Here is a 17,911-nt window from a genome sequence, read left to right on the forward strand (position 1 = left end):
CCTACCACTCAATACTTGAGAAAGCAATCCTGGCATATAACATGTAGTTAACTTTTGATTACATGATATTACAAGCATTTTTAGATTTGTCCTACAAGTGGTTAAAACGACTGGACGCATAATGCCCACAACAATAAAAAGTAAACGTTTAATTACTTTTCGATCACAACACACTTCACAAACTACGTACTATTGTCAAACGTAAATACCGATTTTTAATTTGTCCGCCCTTTAGCCACTAGATGGCGTATCAGGGCGCTGGAATCGCGGATAGAGCTGTTTCGATTTCTATGGAATTGTCGTGTGTCGAAATACTATCAGAGTCTTGTCAAGCGAGCTTCTGAATGTAAACAAAGAACACCTAGTCTGGTGACCCAAGCTTCAAAGCAGTGCTTCACTTCGAGCACGGAATGGCCCCTCCTCCCTTTCCTAGCTCCATGCTCTCAACCCCTACCACGTCAGACTTACTACCGTCATGTGCCTACTGGCTATCTTCATGAGCTGGAAACAGCTCCAGCCATATTTGTTCTGATCGGATCGGATCGGTATTTTATCCGGAAAAAGAGATTTCTTTACAACTATCAGTTCACTCCCAGAAGCTATTAAACATTTTATTTTCTTACCATCAATCAACATTTCAATAAATTCTAACTTATTTCTAGCTGCATTATCCAACTCAATCTTTAATCCAGATACCTCTTTTTGAGACAAATTTTCCTCCTTTTCCAAAAGTTTGGGGCAATTTCTCGCAAAATGAAACAATTCACCCTTACTCCCACATACATATCAAATACATTCTTTTTTACTACTATTCTGATTTATAAGCTTGAATCCTGAATCCTTCGAATTGCTCTGTGCTTTTCTAAGGATATTTTTGGAAAAATTAAGCTTTTTATTTTCTGGAGTTTCGATTCGCGTGTTACTGGTATCAACTAAAGACTTACCCCTGGCTGAATAAAATAAATCACATTCTCTCCCCAGTTGTTTAGATGGAAACCAACTTTGGCCATCCCGAACACTAATATATAACTTTGTTTAGAATCAAGCGTTTCATACAACTTATCAGATACAATGAGATCACGCAATTTCTTAAAATCGTCTACTTCTCTTAACTTACAATAATAACCAAAAGTTGCACTGAGTCAAGACGCGAACTGAACATGCGATTCAGATGAATACCTCTGCGCATTTTTAAAATTATTCAAATATTCACCCGGTGTCGGCTGAAATTCTTTCAAGATTAGTGCTTTTAATTTATCATAATCCGCGATCTCTTGTTCAGAAGCATACGTTAAAACATTATTAGCTTTAACCCCTAGCAAATTAATTAATATCTCAGCTTGAAGTCTTTGGGAACTTCTTTGGTGGCAAAAGCTTTTTCCAATGAAATGAAAAACTAATGCAATGCCTCTGGCCGCTCAGGGACAGAGATTGTAAGCGTTTTAGCACATTTTAGTAAATTTTCAACATTAGTCTTCGATCACCCGATACTGATCGTGATTTTAAATTTTCTAGCTCAATCTGCTTCTCAATTTGGGCTAATTTAAGACGTTCGATCTCTAACAGATACTGTTCATTACTTGTTGTAGACGTTCGATCCTCGGCGATCGATTTGACGAGACCACGAACAAATTCAACCTTCGTTTTGAAGGCATCAGAATGTTGGATATTTTTTAATGTCAGCTTTTTTAGCATTTTCTGGAATATTCTCTCCAATTTTTTCAGCAATTAATTTTAAATCACTCTTGTTTAAATTATTGAAGAAACTCATTTTAAAAAAGAAACAGAAGTATCACTATCTTGAAGAAAGAAAGCAAGAAAAGTTTTCACAGTACCCTTCTCTGAAGTATCCCGGTCGAGCACCCAGATTTTCTGTGGTTGGGAAGTTGAAGATGCTACCCTTAGGTAAATAACACTTCCACACGTCTTCCACACCACAGACATTTAATGAAAAGAAAAGAAAAGGTACAGCTTGAATCGTCTGACAGTGCCGTTGCGCCTTCTTACGATTGTTGGATACAAATGTATGTATAACTTTTATATATTTTAAATAGCTGCTTGGCACTTACTCACGCTCGCTATCATATACAGCTCTTCAGTTATCACCTTCAGGTGGAATCATATTCTTCAGTTACCACCTTCGCTTGAAAACAGCATCTGTCTATATAAGTGACATACTCCTCTTTCCTCTCGCTGCAGGCGCATAGGTGATGCCCTCAGGTGGCTGTTTAGAACTAACTGTTACCACACACACACACACACACACACACACACATATATCACACATAATATATATATATATATATATATCCAAAACTTGCAGTCGTAAGCGCTATAATTTTTCTGGTCATCATTAAACGTTTTTGAAAGAAATGCAATAGGCTTCCATACATTTGGTTCTTTTGTTGAATATCTGATATGCTGTGCCTTTTTTTATGTGATTACGATAGAAATTGATCATTCCTAAGAAGGAACGAAGTTCATTTATAGTTTCTAGCAATGGATGTTCTATGATAGCTTCAATTTTTTGTGGTAGAGGTTTCGAGCCTTTAGCAGATATTTGATAGCTCAAAAAGTCTATTAATGGTACTCCCAAAACTAATTTGCTTATATTAATTCGGAGACCATGTTTATCTAAACGCTGGAAAATATTTTAAGATATAAACGATGTTCTTCCTCGCAAAAAGACGCAATCAAAACATCATCCAAATATGGAAACACAAAGACTAGGCCATAAAAAACTTATTTGATGAGCTTCTGAAAGGTTGCGGGGATATTTTTGAGACCGAAACTCATTATATTGAATTGGCAAAGACCGAAAGATGGGCTGATGGAAGTTTTTTCTTTAGCTTCGTCTGCTACTCGAATGTGAAAATACGCCTTAAAAAGGTCAGTTTTACAAAATATATTTTTATGAGTTAAAATATGTTGAAAATCTTGAATTCAAGGAATGGGATAACGATCAGGTATAGTTAAATCATTCAGTCTTCTATAATCGCCATACGGGCGGAATGAACCATCTTTCTTTGTCATTATTTGTAGGGGACTTGCCCATTCTGAACTATAAGAACTAATGATGTTATTATCTAGTATATATTTGAATTCTCTTTTAGCTATTCCTAACCGTTTAGGGTCTAATTGTCTTGCTTTACAATTTACGGGTTGTCTTTTAGTTACAATATGACGTTTCACAATATGTTTTACAATAGAAATGAGAAAATTTGGTTTTGTTATACTAGGATACATAGCAAATAAATCAGAATATTTACATAAGTTGCTCGTTGTATTTAGACTTTCATTATTATTCATTATTATTATTTTATTCTTGGGGGGGGGGAGAGAAAGAGGTTTCGTCCAGCTGCTCAAATTTGCCCGCGTTATTTTGTTCTAAGCAGGAAAAATTAAGTTACATTCAATATTTAATACAAATATTTAAACAAGAAAATTACATTTTCTTGTTTAATCAATTTAATATTTAAACAAGAAAATGTAATTTTCTTGTTTAATCAATTTAATATTTAAACAAGAAAATTACATTAATAATTTCATTTTCTGTTTATATTATAATTCAATAATAAAGGAAATTTCTATAGATCACCAAATTTGAGGCTTCTACGCGTTCTGATTCAAATTATGATTATGCTTGAAAACCGTGAAGCCAATTACAGTTGAATTCAAACCTGAACAGTTGGCTATTAAATGTATTGTGGCTGGAATAATTACTTTAAATATTAGTGACATTGGTCTGCTATGAAAAATATGAGAACCAATGAAATAAAAAAAAATAAAAAAACATAGCTCAAGTATAACATCTCTGGGCAAATAAAGGAGAGTTAGATGTGCTATCTGTCTTTAATGTAATTGTTTTCCTTGCATTTTGATTTGCAAATTTTTAACATTATTTGACAACTTTGTCTATTCTAGGGATGCAATGAAAGAATTACCAATGTTATAGGAACAATGAATGGTTTCGTTATATTTTGTATAGTATCTGCAGTTGTGTATCAAGTACGTATGTAATATATATATTAATTGTTTTTTATTGTTTGCATGACTTTCATTAAATGAACTTATTGAAATTTACCTATGGAATTAGAATTTTATAGTTTATATTATGCCTAAAGGGCGTTTTTTAATGATTTGTCTGTTACCTTTATTTAATATTTTGTATGTTACCTTTATTCAATGTTTTGTATGTTACCTTTATTTACTAAACATCATGTTCTTGGCACTTATACCATAAAATTCAATTCAACAGCAATATCAGAAAATACTTAAAAGATCTTTTTAAATATATTTAGAATTTCCGATACACAGTCTCGTTCGCTGTAGATAATTTTTTTTTTTTTTTTTTTTTCGTACAGTGTTACCATTGCTCGCTTTTAAATCGTTGAGTTTCTTAATCAAAAACTCATGAATGCTTTACAAAATATGAAATAGATAATAAAACAAATTACAAATTCGGGCTTCCAGATGCCCATATTTGGGTGGAGACGTACGTTTTTCGAAATTTAATGGCTCTATGTACCGTTGTTTTACCGTTGTCGTCAGTGCGAAAACATGCATACATTTATGCATATTGTTCATTATTGGTCTATGGTCTATTTAATTATGGCAAAGCACACCAGGGCTATCTGCCTAAGGGGAGGGATGTCTTCGTGGAGGACTTTCTAAGAGAAACTGGCTCGTATACACGTTACACATGGAGAAAACAACGAAAACACCCATGCAGCCAGCCCGTTCGCGGGATTCGAACCTCGAACCGAAATACCAGTGTTCAGCGACCTTACCGCTCGGCCGCTGGTGGGCTTGTCCATTACTGAATTTCTTTGAATGTAATACAGGGCTGTAATATTTCTTGGCAACAATTTTAAAAGTGATTCGCCGTTTATAGTGAATCAACGCAAAATGCCAAAAGGAAATTAATAGCTATTCTGGGTAAATTGCCCCTTTGGGCTAAAAAAAAAAAAATTATTTTACCTCATTTAACGGAGAAAATACACGCTGTATTTATTATTTTGTGCGTCAAAATCATCTGTATTTCGTTTCGGTGTAAAGAGGCACATGTCTGCCTTCCTAGGCTGTTGCATCTCAGCTAAACGTTAGTGGCTGTTGCAGAGAGTTATTCTTTGGCTATTGTCCCACCGTCCGGTGCTTAACGAACAACGTTCCCTGCCCTAAGCTGCTCTTTCTTTGGATCCATAAGAACCTTTTATGAATGGGTCGGGGTAGGTAATACATTGGGGGTACACTCAGACCCTCCCAGCTAAAATGTTTAGAATTAAAATCACCGAACATTAAAAACATAGAATATAAACTAAGAATGTTCTTTAATCTGTATAGATGGGAAGCAATGTCCTCCTCTGGAGAAAAATAAGCAAAAATTATTCCAAGGCTCATATTTTGCCAGAAAACAGTAACACTCATGATCTCATTGGATTCATAATCTACAGTGAAATCAATGTTTTCATTAGTAACCACGGTTGCAGATCTAGCTCCACTGCAAGCCACTACTCTCCATTTGTGTTCAAAGAAAGCAACCTTATTTTCAATCAAGTAGGACTCCTGCAGCAGTATCAGGTCAGGGCAAACACCGGTGATTTTTTGAAACACCGAGAGCTGGGCAGCAGCCACAGTACAATGGTTTAAATTAATACTAAGTAGATGCATAAAAGTAGCAATAACAAAGTGTAGTCTGATGTATAAATAAGAATGCATTAAAAACATATCGAAAACACGGCCGCTAATATTAAAATATCTCAGAAATCAATACAGTAAAAATGATAAAAATTTTATGAAAAAAGTTTAAAATCTACATCCAAATGTTTCTTAAGAAATTCAATTTCTTTTAAAAGTGTCGGGTAGTCTTTATTAAAAGCTTTATGATTACAATCTAAATCAATTTTAAATTTCTCATTCATGGAAACACAGTTTTTGCATCTAACTTTATCTTTGTTCTTACATTCTGACGCCAAATGATCACCTGAGCAAACCGCACAACAAACATTGGCTTTGCAGAACCTTTTAATATGTCCAAAAAAAAAAAAAAAAAAAAAAAAGCAAGGCACTTGCTGCACTGTTTGGATCTAATAAAAAGTTTGGCAGAATAACAGCGCCAGCTAATAGCTACGCGCTGATCTTGAAGGATCTCTTTTTGACAAATAGAATTGACTACGAAGATGCGGTGAGATGCTTTTTTTGAACCACGAACGGGGATATTCAACAGATGAAGCATGCAATCCCCTTTGCACTCGCAGTTTCGCTTCAGGGCTTTCTCCAACTCGTAGTTATTAAGCGACTCTCCAATTCCATATATGATGATTTTGGGCCTGATAAATCGCCTGCGTCTGGGGACAATAAATTTTCGCAAGTTATCCTTATTTTCGATTGCATTTTCTAACCACTCAACCTCAGCTCTGCTGCCCAATTTCAGATCACCATTTTCACGTCTGATAGATTTTTTTTTAATATTGACCTATATATCATCCAGCCTAATCATACTGTTGAGTTCATCGAATGCGTCAACGCCGTCAGACATCGGCTTCAAAATTATTTCCTCCTCCCCTTTAATTTATTAGTAAAAGGAATTTTTTCATCAATGCCGGCGAGGTTACTTTTGGACATTTCGTCAACTCTGTTTGCAATGAAATTCTTAGTTTCAGCATTATCTTCTCGGATACATCTAATCTCATTCACATTCGATTTTATAATGTCTGCCTCTACAAAATGTACACTTCGTGCAGATGCCATTTCTTGAATCTTTTCCAAACCCTCTAAAAGTTTATCTGGCAATGCATTGACAATCTTTTTTTTTATTTTTAATTTTTTCAACAATATTGCATAATTCCCTTGCCAAAGCTACAATGTTATTAGACTCATTTACAAAAGTATCGAAGTGATCATCATCGCAAGCACTCATAGCGTCGTTATTATACAAGTCAAATAACAAATAGTTTTATTAACACAATATTACAAAAGTGCGCTACCCTTAAAATCACCAAAACTCTACAAAATACTCATATAGTGGCTGGTTTTTCAAAAGAAAATACGCAAATTTACATAATCAAATATCACAAATATGCAGAAAACCAAGTACAATTTAAATACAATTTAAGTTAAAACACGTTAAAATAACACAAAATCTTTTAAAATTCAATAAATACAATGTAAATAAAAACAAATTAAAATAACACTAAATCATTTTTACAATTCAGTAAAAAACCAAGGATTTCATAAGAAGACACAAAACTAGCATAAGAATGACTCAGAATAAAGTTCTACGCAAAGGCAGCAATATTAATCAACAGCTAAAAGTCATCAAGAAACGCAAAACCGTTCATTTTCAAGTGTAAACAACTTTCCAAATTTAGGACTAAGATTACGCTGCATAATAAATTGAGTCAAAGCAAGAAAAATACAGTAATTAATGTAGCAATAATACTATTTTCCTAAAGCGGAACACAAATTCAATCCAAAAAATGCATTTTCACAATGAAATAAAGTATGTTTACGAAGAAAAAATAAGCCTAATCGGAGTTCACGAAACTCGTTGGTGCATCGATCCGGACATGCGCAGAACCACCCAAGATTCAGGTTAGGTGCCACTCGTTTCACTGGATTCTCGTCCGCTGTTCCTTTTCTTTTCTCCGCTGGCACTGGAGCTCTTTGTGGAGGAACTTTCTTTACTGGTTTTTCCCTGGGAATTCTTTTTCTTTTTTCCGCTGCCCCTGACCTTGGCGGCTGCATTCGTTTAGGCTGCTATCACACGTCGTTTTGTTTCGGAAGAACAACTGTTTGGAACAATTTTTCTGCTTTGTCACAAGAGCCAATCACCATAGATCGCTTTGAGGTTAACACAGGGGGAAACTGGTTCGTCATTACAAACGAGCTGAGAGCGTTCGAAGCTGATAACTGATTGGTTGAAAACGAACAACTTACAATTTTTTTGGAAAGGCAGGGAAAAGTCGCACGTCTTTCTTTCAATAGTAAACCAGGCAGAAAAATTGTCCGAAACAGTTGTTCGTGTGAAACAAACGCCGTGTGATACGTGCCTTAGACGCCCTTTCCTCCGTACTTTCTACCTTCGAGGATCCCGCAATAAATCTTTTAAGACCTCGAAATCAGTACGTCTATAGTATTGTTTAATTTGGTCCCCCTTTACATACATCGTTGCATATATAATCCTTTCAATCACATAAGGCCCTTCAAACCTGGGCACAAACTTCGCGACTCTCGCATGATAGTTTTTAACGTTTCCCCGAATAATTTTAACAATATTCTTATTTACACATTCCGCATTATTCGATTGCAGTCTATATGGTACCATTTTTAGATGGCGTGACTAGATAAGTGACTCACAAATTGTTTCCTTTTATCCGATATTACTTTCACTGGGGCTCCGTATTTTAAAATATGCTTACTTAAAATCGAATCTGCTACTATTTTTGCTGATGCCTGTTTAAGCGGAATTATTTCCACCCACTTTGAGAAATGATCAACGATAGTTAAAAGATATCTGTTTTTATTTAGTCTGGTTCTACGGTAAGGTCCAAGCAAATCAAGGCCAGCCAATTCATTTGGGAAAGTGGTTTTTTAAGTACCCGGCCGGGTTATAATTAACGTCGTTGTTAATTAATTGACACAAGTGATATAATCTGACATATGTCGGTACCACCCTCTGTAACTGCGGAAAATAAACCTCTTTACGGACCCTTTGCAATGTTTTTCTGATACATAAGTGACCCGAAATGAGCGAATCGTGCATCTCCTCTAAAATATTTAACCATAGACTCGCTGGGATCACTGGTCGATATTCTTTATTATCGTTAGTTATTTTCGTATAAAATAGCAATTTATCAACGATTTCATAATGGGCAGCCCTATTACGAAAAGCTATTATGACCACATGCTCGAAATGTTCGGGGTCTTCAAGATATGCATAAATATGCTTGAATTCAGGGTCCGTCTTTAGTTCCGAAATTATTGTTTCACGAGACTCAATTACTTTGAAATTTAGCATCGCACATCTTGATGTTTTCCCCTCTTCGTAAATCTTAATTTTTGACAAGGCATCCGCAACTACGTTTTCCTCCCTCCCGGTGTATGTTTTATAATTAAGTTAAACGCCTGTAGTTTTAACGTCCAACTTATAAGCCGGGTGAAAGATTTTACCTCGAATAAAAGCGGCCAACTGCCGCATAGTCTGAGTATACTGTTGTCCGGGCGCTTCCAAAACAAACGCGGAATTTTGTCACCGCTAGTAAGACAGCAAAAGTTCCTCTTTCGTTTGCGGTGTAGTTTCGCTAAATTTGATTTAACGTTTTACTAAAAAGGCAATTGGCTACCCGTTTGGGGAAAGAACGGCGCCAACTGCGAAATTTGAGGCATCTGCTGCAATTTCTAAATTTTGGTCCCCTTCCGGGAACTTGAGAAGTGGGGCGTTAATTAGAGCATTTCCCTTGGGCTCCAGTTACCCTCTGTCTCGTAGTTTTAAACAATCTATAACGACGAAAATTTTTCTTAAATAACCCTTGCGAGAGGAAGCTGCATTGCGCTCCGTTGTCGAGTACGGAGGCAGTAGGAACATCGTTCAATAAGATGTGGAATTACGCAAGGCCAAAATTTTGTACTACTACCGTAGTTAATTTAATTTCCGAGGAATTTTTCTTCCCAGGGGTTGACCGGACCTTCTTCTCGGCTACCCTGATCAGTTTAAATTCTTGTTTTCCGCCCCATGCTTTTGCTGCATTTTACTTCGATCTCCGCATACTTTAAACCAGCGTTTCCCAAAGTATGGGTCGCGAACTGGTACCGGGTGGCAGAAAAATTCAGCTGGGTCGTAGCACAAATAGTAAAAACACAAAAAATGTATAACATTTTGCTCTAAATTTAATATTTTTCGAAACTTTTTCAAGTACTGCAGGTGGCAACCATATACCACCGTTTCCTACCGGAACGTTTAAATTCGGATGCTGTGATTGGCTGATTTCGATTCGTCATTCAGTGCCTTCTCCGGTACATGCGCCGTAAACTCACGTGTATTAAAACAAGGTTATGTTTGAATTTTTGTTACCTATTTTATTTGACAATAGTTATTATTACCTATTATTAATAGCAATTTCATATTGGTAAGTAATAAAAATACTTTTTCTTATAAATCATTAATAAACAAATTCTTTTTATTAAAGCTTTCAATCTTTTTTAAGATAGCCCAAGTAGCACAACAACGTCGTAACGACGTTGCAAACTCGTAGATGTCGTTGCAATATGTCATCTTTAAAGCGCCCAGATGTCCGCGAACATCCACTGTTTTGCAAGCGTTGCAAAGACGTCTTTATTAAGTCTTTGCAGATGAGGTTTTTTGTCACATAGATGTCGTTATTGCGTCTGTTAGTTAGGTGATATTTTGGTTGTGAAAGCATGCTATCACGACGTCTTAAAGACGCCAAAATGTTCGCAAAATTCCACCTTTTTGCAACAGTTGTGAAAATGTCGTTATAATGTCGAGTTACATATTGATTTATGCAAAAAAAATAAGCTTAATAAGTAATATATTTTTCTTCTTTTTTAAAAATTTTGTATTCCTTGTGTTTATCTAAAGTTTAAATATTTTATCATTTCCTGAAAACCAGAAGATAATACATTTTTTTCTCTTGAGAATAAGTATGCATAATTAATAATAGTTTTAATTATTTTCAGTACTTTAAACTATATTTTTTAAATAACTTCAATTCCAAGTTACGATTATTTAAGATTTCATCATTTTTTTCTTAATCCTTTAGTATATAAGTGAGAGTAATTATGAAAGTGGGTATTATAAATCTTTAACAATAATAGTAGATTTTAAGTAAATAAAACTCATTCAGACATAAATAAAAGTAAATCTATACAGTGGTGGCCAAAATTGTGGACACTTTTGGAAATTATTATGTTTTTGAAATTTGTATGCTTATAGAAAACGTTACGTTTCACAAAATGCAAACTTGTATATATCATTTTAAAGAGAATTTATTACTGAATTCAATACAAAACACAAAATTCAATGATTTGCAATACAAAAAAAGTTAAACGATAATAGTTATCGATATACATTAGATAGTGACGATTGCAGTGAGTTATCAGTACTTAGTAGGGTACCCTTTATTTTTGATTACAGCTTCACATTGACATTTCATTGAGCTGACAAGAGTTTTAAGCTCTTCTTTCGTTATTACATGATGCTAGGAAACAATTATAGCCTCAATTAGTTCCCTGTTATTTGATGGGCACCTCATTTGGACAAGAGTTTTCAAACGGTGCCACAATTTTCGATAGGATTGAGGTCAGGACTGTTTCCTGGCCATGACAACAATTTAATGCTCTTTATACGAAACCACTCTTTCGATATTTTGGCCGTGTGGCAAGGAGCAGAATCCTGCTGAAAATATTACATCTCTTTCTAGGTGTCCAATCTACTCTTTTAGCACTGTTGGGAAAGAGATCTCTGATGGAAGGTAGAAGTTTTGGTTCTAGAATAGTGTCAATGTATTTTCTGGCATTCAGTGTCCCATCGATGACATGAAGGCGACCAATACCATCTGCTGACATGCATTACCAAATCATAACACTAACTGGGTTCTTCACAGTTGCTTGAATGCAGTCAGGATGTAGCGCTTCTCCTATTGTACGTCTTACATATTTTCGCCCATCACTACCGAATAACGATATCTTAGTTTCATCACTTCATATAACTTGTGACCACTGATCATCTGTCCAATTAATGTGCTCCTTTGCCCACTGTGGTGTTTTTTTTTTTTTCCCGTTGCTGAAAATTAAGATAAGGCCTTTTTTCGTGGAATTCTACCTCTCAGTCCAACATCTGTTAATCTTCTCCTGATTGTTCTTGAACTGACAGAAACACCAGCATCATTCAGATCACTTCTGATGGCCGCTAATGACATTTTTCTATCTTGGAGACATAGTCTTTTCATTCTTCTGTCGTCAATAGATGTGGTGCACCTTTTTCGGCTTTTTCCTTCTTTGTTTTTTATTGAATTTGTCTCCTGATATCGTAAACAAAACTTTCGGACTCCAGATGCAGTCACTGAACCACCCACCTGTCTTGCAATTTCAGCATAGGAAAGACCACTTTCTCGTAACACAATAATATTACATCTCTTTCTAGGTGTCCAATCTACTCTTTTATTTGATTAAATTGTTTCTTGACTAAATATTAAAAATTTTCACAAAAATTCCTACTTGTAATTGCAGTGTATAAGAAACAGGTCCTTCTTCTACAGAACAAAGCAAAATAATGAATTGTTTCAAGGGTAAACATGATGTCAACATCTACTGGCAGTTACTAACATTTGATTGGTTCTCAGAACAAGAACAGTGATTGGCCAGGAAAGCTAGACATTACAAACCACTTCATAACTGTGTTTTTTATTTATATTAAAGTACATATTACTTTTTTGTATTGCAAATAATTGAATTTTGTGTTTTGTATTGAATTCAGTAATAAATTCTCTTTAAAATGATATATACAAGTTTGCATTTTGCGAAACGTAACATTTTCTATAAGCACACAAAGTTCAAAAACATAAAAATTTTCAAAAGTGCCCACAATTTTGGCCACCACTGTATATGTGGGTAAAAAAAAAAGAGCGTTTCTGATTATAACAGTATTATCACATTTTCTGTTAAATCTCAGAGACAGCTTTGCAAAATAGCTATATCATTTCAAAGACATTAAATTACTACTGTAAAAGCTTCTTTACCACATATTATGAACCTAAGTAAACATTTATCTTTTAATTTAAAAAATAATGATACATCAAAAGTAATAAAACTTCAACAATATAACATAAATTGGTTAATTATGTGCCATAAAAATGTTTAATCGCAGCAATTCATTAAATGCATAAACTCTTAACTGAAAACATTTCATTTGAAAAGCGTAATATTAATTGAAGACTATGTAAGCATAAACCCTTAACAATGTAATACTAAATGCTCAGTTATTCACAACTAAAACGTTAAGTTTATCCATTTTAAAAGTTTATTTATATTGATTGAACAGTTGTGTAAATACACAAGCTACATCTCAAAGTTAGAGCAATGTTTTAAAAAATGTATCAATGAAAATTTTGACGACAAATCGTTTAATAGAATATTTCATTGTGAAATATTTAAGTTTCAGAAAATTAAAATAAGAAAGTTTACTATTTTAATTTCAGTCACATGAAATGTTCATGATAGTATCAATTTAATATTTTGAGATTTTATTTCACTTGCTTATCAATATAAATTCAACAATTAATAATTATGGCAAAAGCATTTTATTTTGATAAATTAATCGTAGAACTTTAAATACATATAATTTACTAATTCAGAAGTCAAACAACATATAGTTTACCAATACCATTGGTTAGATTAAAAACATTTTAAACTTAATTTTCTTTTTATCGAATTAATTCGACAAGTAATTATTCTTCTTAATTTATATTAAAAATTATTATAACATTTAATAATATATATAATTTTATAATATAATAATAATAGTATAGCTTCAGGAGGAAATACTATTCTATAGCTATTTGAAGTTCGTTAACGGCATTTCGCTTCAGACATTAATCACTCATCATTAACAAGATATCACAATCAGCGCAAAGCTTACAGAGGAAAGAAAACAACTTAGGGCAATAAACTGGATCTTACAAAATATCGTGCTGGTTTTATAATGTACACAGTTAGCAAACTTAGCTCATCATAATTTTGTTAAATGCAAGTGCCATTAGAAGAATAAGTATTGTTTAAGATTAACGCATATCTATCACTGTTGTTTAATTTATCTGTAACTGCCTAGTGATGACAGCGCCAATAAACACATTGCCTGACGGTCTGTCTCACCATGGCTAACTACAGGAACGGACACGCAATCTCTGGCATGACTTCACAACCTTCGTCTGAACTCGACGCTCTTTCAAACCGATGATCGAACTTCCATCCTTGCGAAACATAATAAAATATGCTTCTTGCATCACATTTGAACTGCATTATTTACCTAATATGCAGTTATTTTATTTCGGTAATCATATTATTTATGCCTAATTTAGAAATTTTTTTTAAAAAAAAGATTATTTAAATCTAAAAAAATAATTGACCAAATAGTGTCAATGCATGTTTATCGACTATCGTAGATGTTTCTCGTACATACTGTATTTAATTAGTAAATATCATGCACTCATTCATGTATGCTTTCATCACCTATAAATTTATATTTTCAAAGAATTAAATATTTAAAACATTATTTGTAATAAGATGTTCTTAAATGAGCTTTGCATAACATGCACAGAAATAGTCCTTTCATAGAGTAAGAAAATTTCACAAATTAACAAAACACAAATCAAAAACATAAATTTTTATTTTCACCAAAAGGTTAATTATCTTGTAGAGTTTTAAATTTTAAAAGTGAAATGAAGTCCGTCAGCTCTTCGAAATTCGTCTGATATTTGCTAAACAATTCTGCCTCTAGCTTCTCTCGGTCTTTAACAACGGGAAATGCTTTCAATAACGCGGTTTTAAAATTTTCTCATATATAGGTTTCCAATCCTGGATCCCAGGAATTTCCCAATTCCTTTGAACCAACTGAAGGCCTGGCCTTTTAGGTTCGCTGTAGCGATTGTAAATTTCTGCAGCTGGTTCACCGGATATAACTTGAAATGCAATTCCACCTGCTCCAGGAAGGTCATCACGGAACTTTTGCCATTAAATGTTGCAGCTGGCTTTATGGTTGCTCTCATAGTTTCTACGATGAAACCGAATCCCTCCATAGGATTTGCTGGTCGCTGAGGGACGTGAAAGGTCCGGAAGATTCAATGTTAATTTTTCGTTTTCTAACGGCATAGTTAGCCAAACTGCTTCGGGCGTCAATGTGGCGTTTCCCCCTTTATCTACAATTTAAGTGCGTAGGAACCTAGTGAACAGCTAACAGCTAAGCAAATAATCGCTTTAGTAACAGAAACGTAATCTCAGGAAGCGTTAATTATCCTCTATTACTCAAAATAAAGAATAACAGTCGAGCCCTTTCTCATAGCGTACAGCAAAGCTTCCACTGGGCTTAAACTCAGAATTGAAAGAAATAAAAACTTAACTAATGCTTAACTAAAGAGATGTAGCTGAAGTTACCAAAAATTTAACTAGTTGGCACCTAAATATCCAATTAGCTAGCGAAGCTATCAAGGGCCCGTAATACGGCCGAGCGTAGTAACAGCTTAGAGAGATGTGGCCAAAAGGCAAACGTGCGCTAGTCAGAAACTGATTCTCTCTCTCGAAGTCGGTGGAACTTCGACTTAAGTACTACTCCTACTCATTTGCATTAAACGCGATTCTAAAAACACATTTTGGTAGGAAATTGTAAGCTGAAATCAGGATGGGTTGGAAAGAATCTTTAACTTAAAAATAACTGTTAAAAAATTAGGAAAAACCTTACACACAACTGCGGAGCTACAATCAATGGCTCAAGTAATCATCCACCAAATCATTTTTTTCTTTAGACTGTGTTGAAAACTATGACGTTATTTTGTTGAAAACTATAAATGATCTATACGTTGCACAGGATGCTGTTAAAGAAATTTCGTCATGCTAAATTCATGCACGCTGAAGAGAACAAAGAATGTGGCGATACAGATACAGCTTTTACTGAATTAAAAAACTTTCAATGTGATGACGTTACTTTCTCTGATTATGTAAGGGTAGATTAAGACTATGAAGTATGTGGAAAACTGAGCGACGATGACATAATGAAAACTATGGCAGATGAAGATTTGGAAGTCTGTGGAAAACTGAGCAATGATGAGATATTAAAAACTACCCGAGAAGATGGAAGAGAAGAGACCTTATCGGATTCAGAACAGAATGCAGAGACTGTTAAGCGTCCAAATGATCAAGCCATATTGGATTCTTGTAAAAACTCTCAAAGCATTTATTCAACGTGAATCTTCCTCTGAGAATGAATTGAAATGTTTACTTCAAATCGAGAAGCTGGCTGTTAAGCGTCCAAATGATCAAGCCATATTGGATTCTTGTAAACTCTCAAAGCATTTATTCAACGTGAATCTTCCTCTGAGAATGAATTGAAATGTTTACTTCAAATCGAGAAGCTGGCTGAAATATGTCGGCACAATAAACGAAACTAAACATCCATTTTACAGTTTTTACCCAAAAGTTTAATTCATATTTTTAATTAGTTTACTTTCTACTACATATCACCTGCTTGATAATTTGATTAAGATAAATCTTTACTGCTTTTTAATGTGTTTAATTTCAGATAGCGTAGTACAATATATTTTCTGGGGTTATACGTACTAGGAGTTTCTTCTTCATTAGTGATACACTTTTATAGTTATATTTTCTTTTATCATCGGATAATGAGCTCTTCCTGACTTCTCCTTTTCTTTAAGTTCGAATTAACGAACGTACACTATATTTCCAAACAAGAAGTTATTTTAAACATCGTGTCCATTCATGCTTTGATATTTTTAAATTAAAAAAAATCAATTTTGTGTAAAATACGACGATCCCTATACTTATATTTAGGAAAATATTGTACTCGTTATAAGAAACAAAACTCAGATTTGATTCCCCTAAGATAAAAATTAATTGATAACGTATTAAATTTCAAAATTTGAAGTCATTTTATTAATATCATCAACCATTTTATTGAAATAAAAATCGAGAGTCATCAGGGGCCATACGAAAATTGAAAAGCGAAATGTTTGCTTTTCTACATAGCTAAACATATCGTTCAGAAAATTGTAGGAGATAACGGTATAAGCATTTTTACACAGATTTTTTTTTTACTAAAAAATATTGATCACTACAGCTTTTTTTTTAATGGAAATCTATTTCACAGAATCTTGTAGAGTTCGTGCTTTAAAAAACACTGGCAGGCTTCAGTATGGGCAGGTAACCATGGAGGTAGGAAGTTATGTGGAGTTGCCCGAACCGGTTTCCCCCATACCCTGCTTTGAAGCACTGGCGGTCCCTGCGTGGTGACCAAAACATTGGGTCATTTACCATTAAGTTCAATGGGTTTTGATGTAAATATTTCGTAATTACGTCGTAAATATGCATATATAAATGTATGTATTTTCTTTTTCTACAGTACTTGAGAGTCCTAAGTATATGAAAAGAATACATTTTTAAACAACATTTCATTCTGAAAGGAATTAAATGCTATACTTTTCACAGAACAGTTCGCTCAGAAAGGTTTAATTTGAATGAAATATTTTCACAATTTTTCGTTAATTACATTAGAAAAAAATTTTAAGGTAATTCGATTTTATTCGTTTAAGGATTACAAAAATTAAGATAAAAGTTTATTGTATTATTAATATTAAAATTATGCATTATTTCTTTTCTATTTATAGTGCTTCTTCCTAAAATACTTTCTCAAAATATGATATGATTTTTTAACTTTTGAGGCATCTTTTATTTAAATCGAAAAATATGAGTCAATTTATAATTAATGCTCTATTCGGTCCATTTCAAATTAGAGCACCGTTTATTTTAATAGGGAAATACTTTAATTAGTACTTCATTTTCTCTGAATATTTCTGAAAAGGAATAAAATAAGGATTATTTTTTAAATATTATTTAAAACTTGTAACTGAGTTATTATAAAATGTAAGGGGAATAATTCTTTTAATTACACTTATAAGATTTTTTTACCCTTAATTTCAACAATACATATTTCAGAACTATTCTTTATTACTTTCTTAAATACGCATCTCGTAGAAATTGCTTTACAATACCTTTTAACAGATTGCTTTCCAGTACGAACAATTCTTGCTTAAATAGTTTTATAACGTATTTGTCAACAGGATTTCAATTTATGTTTACAATTCAATGTTAAGGTCATCATATATTT

The 17,911-nt window shown here is 33.8% G+C and overlaps 1 protein-coding gene across 1 annotated transcript in view; it reads left to right on the plus strand.

Annotated features, from left to right (window-relative positions):
• LOC146995056 (CD63 antigen-like) overlaps positions 1–17,911 on the plus strand; it is a 52,660-nt gene that overhangs the window by 14,387 nt on the left and 20,362 nt on the right. Inside the window, exon 4 of the mRNA XM_085826085.1 lies at positions 3,925–4,008. Coding sequence (XP_085682211.1) covers positions 3,925–4,008 — 84 coding nt within the window. The remainder of the gene's footprint in view (positions 1–3,924; positions 4,009–17,911) is intronic.

Source organism: Stegodyphus dumicola, chromosome 10 (assembly GCF_044657685.1).
Source record: "Stegodyphus dumicola isolate Sdum_Otavi_A_Nest chromosome 10, ASM4465768v1".
Classification (NCBI taxonomy): domain Eukaryota; kingdom Metazoa; phylum Arthropoda; class Arachnida; order Araneae; family Eresidae; genus Stegodyphus; species Stegodyphus dumicola.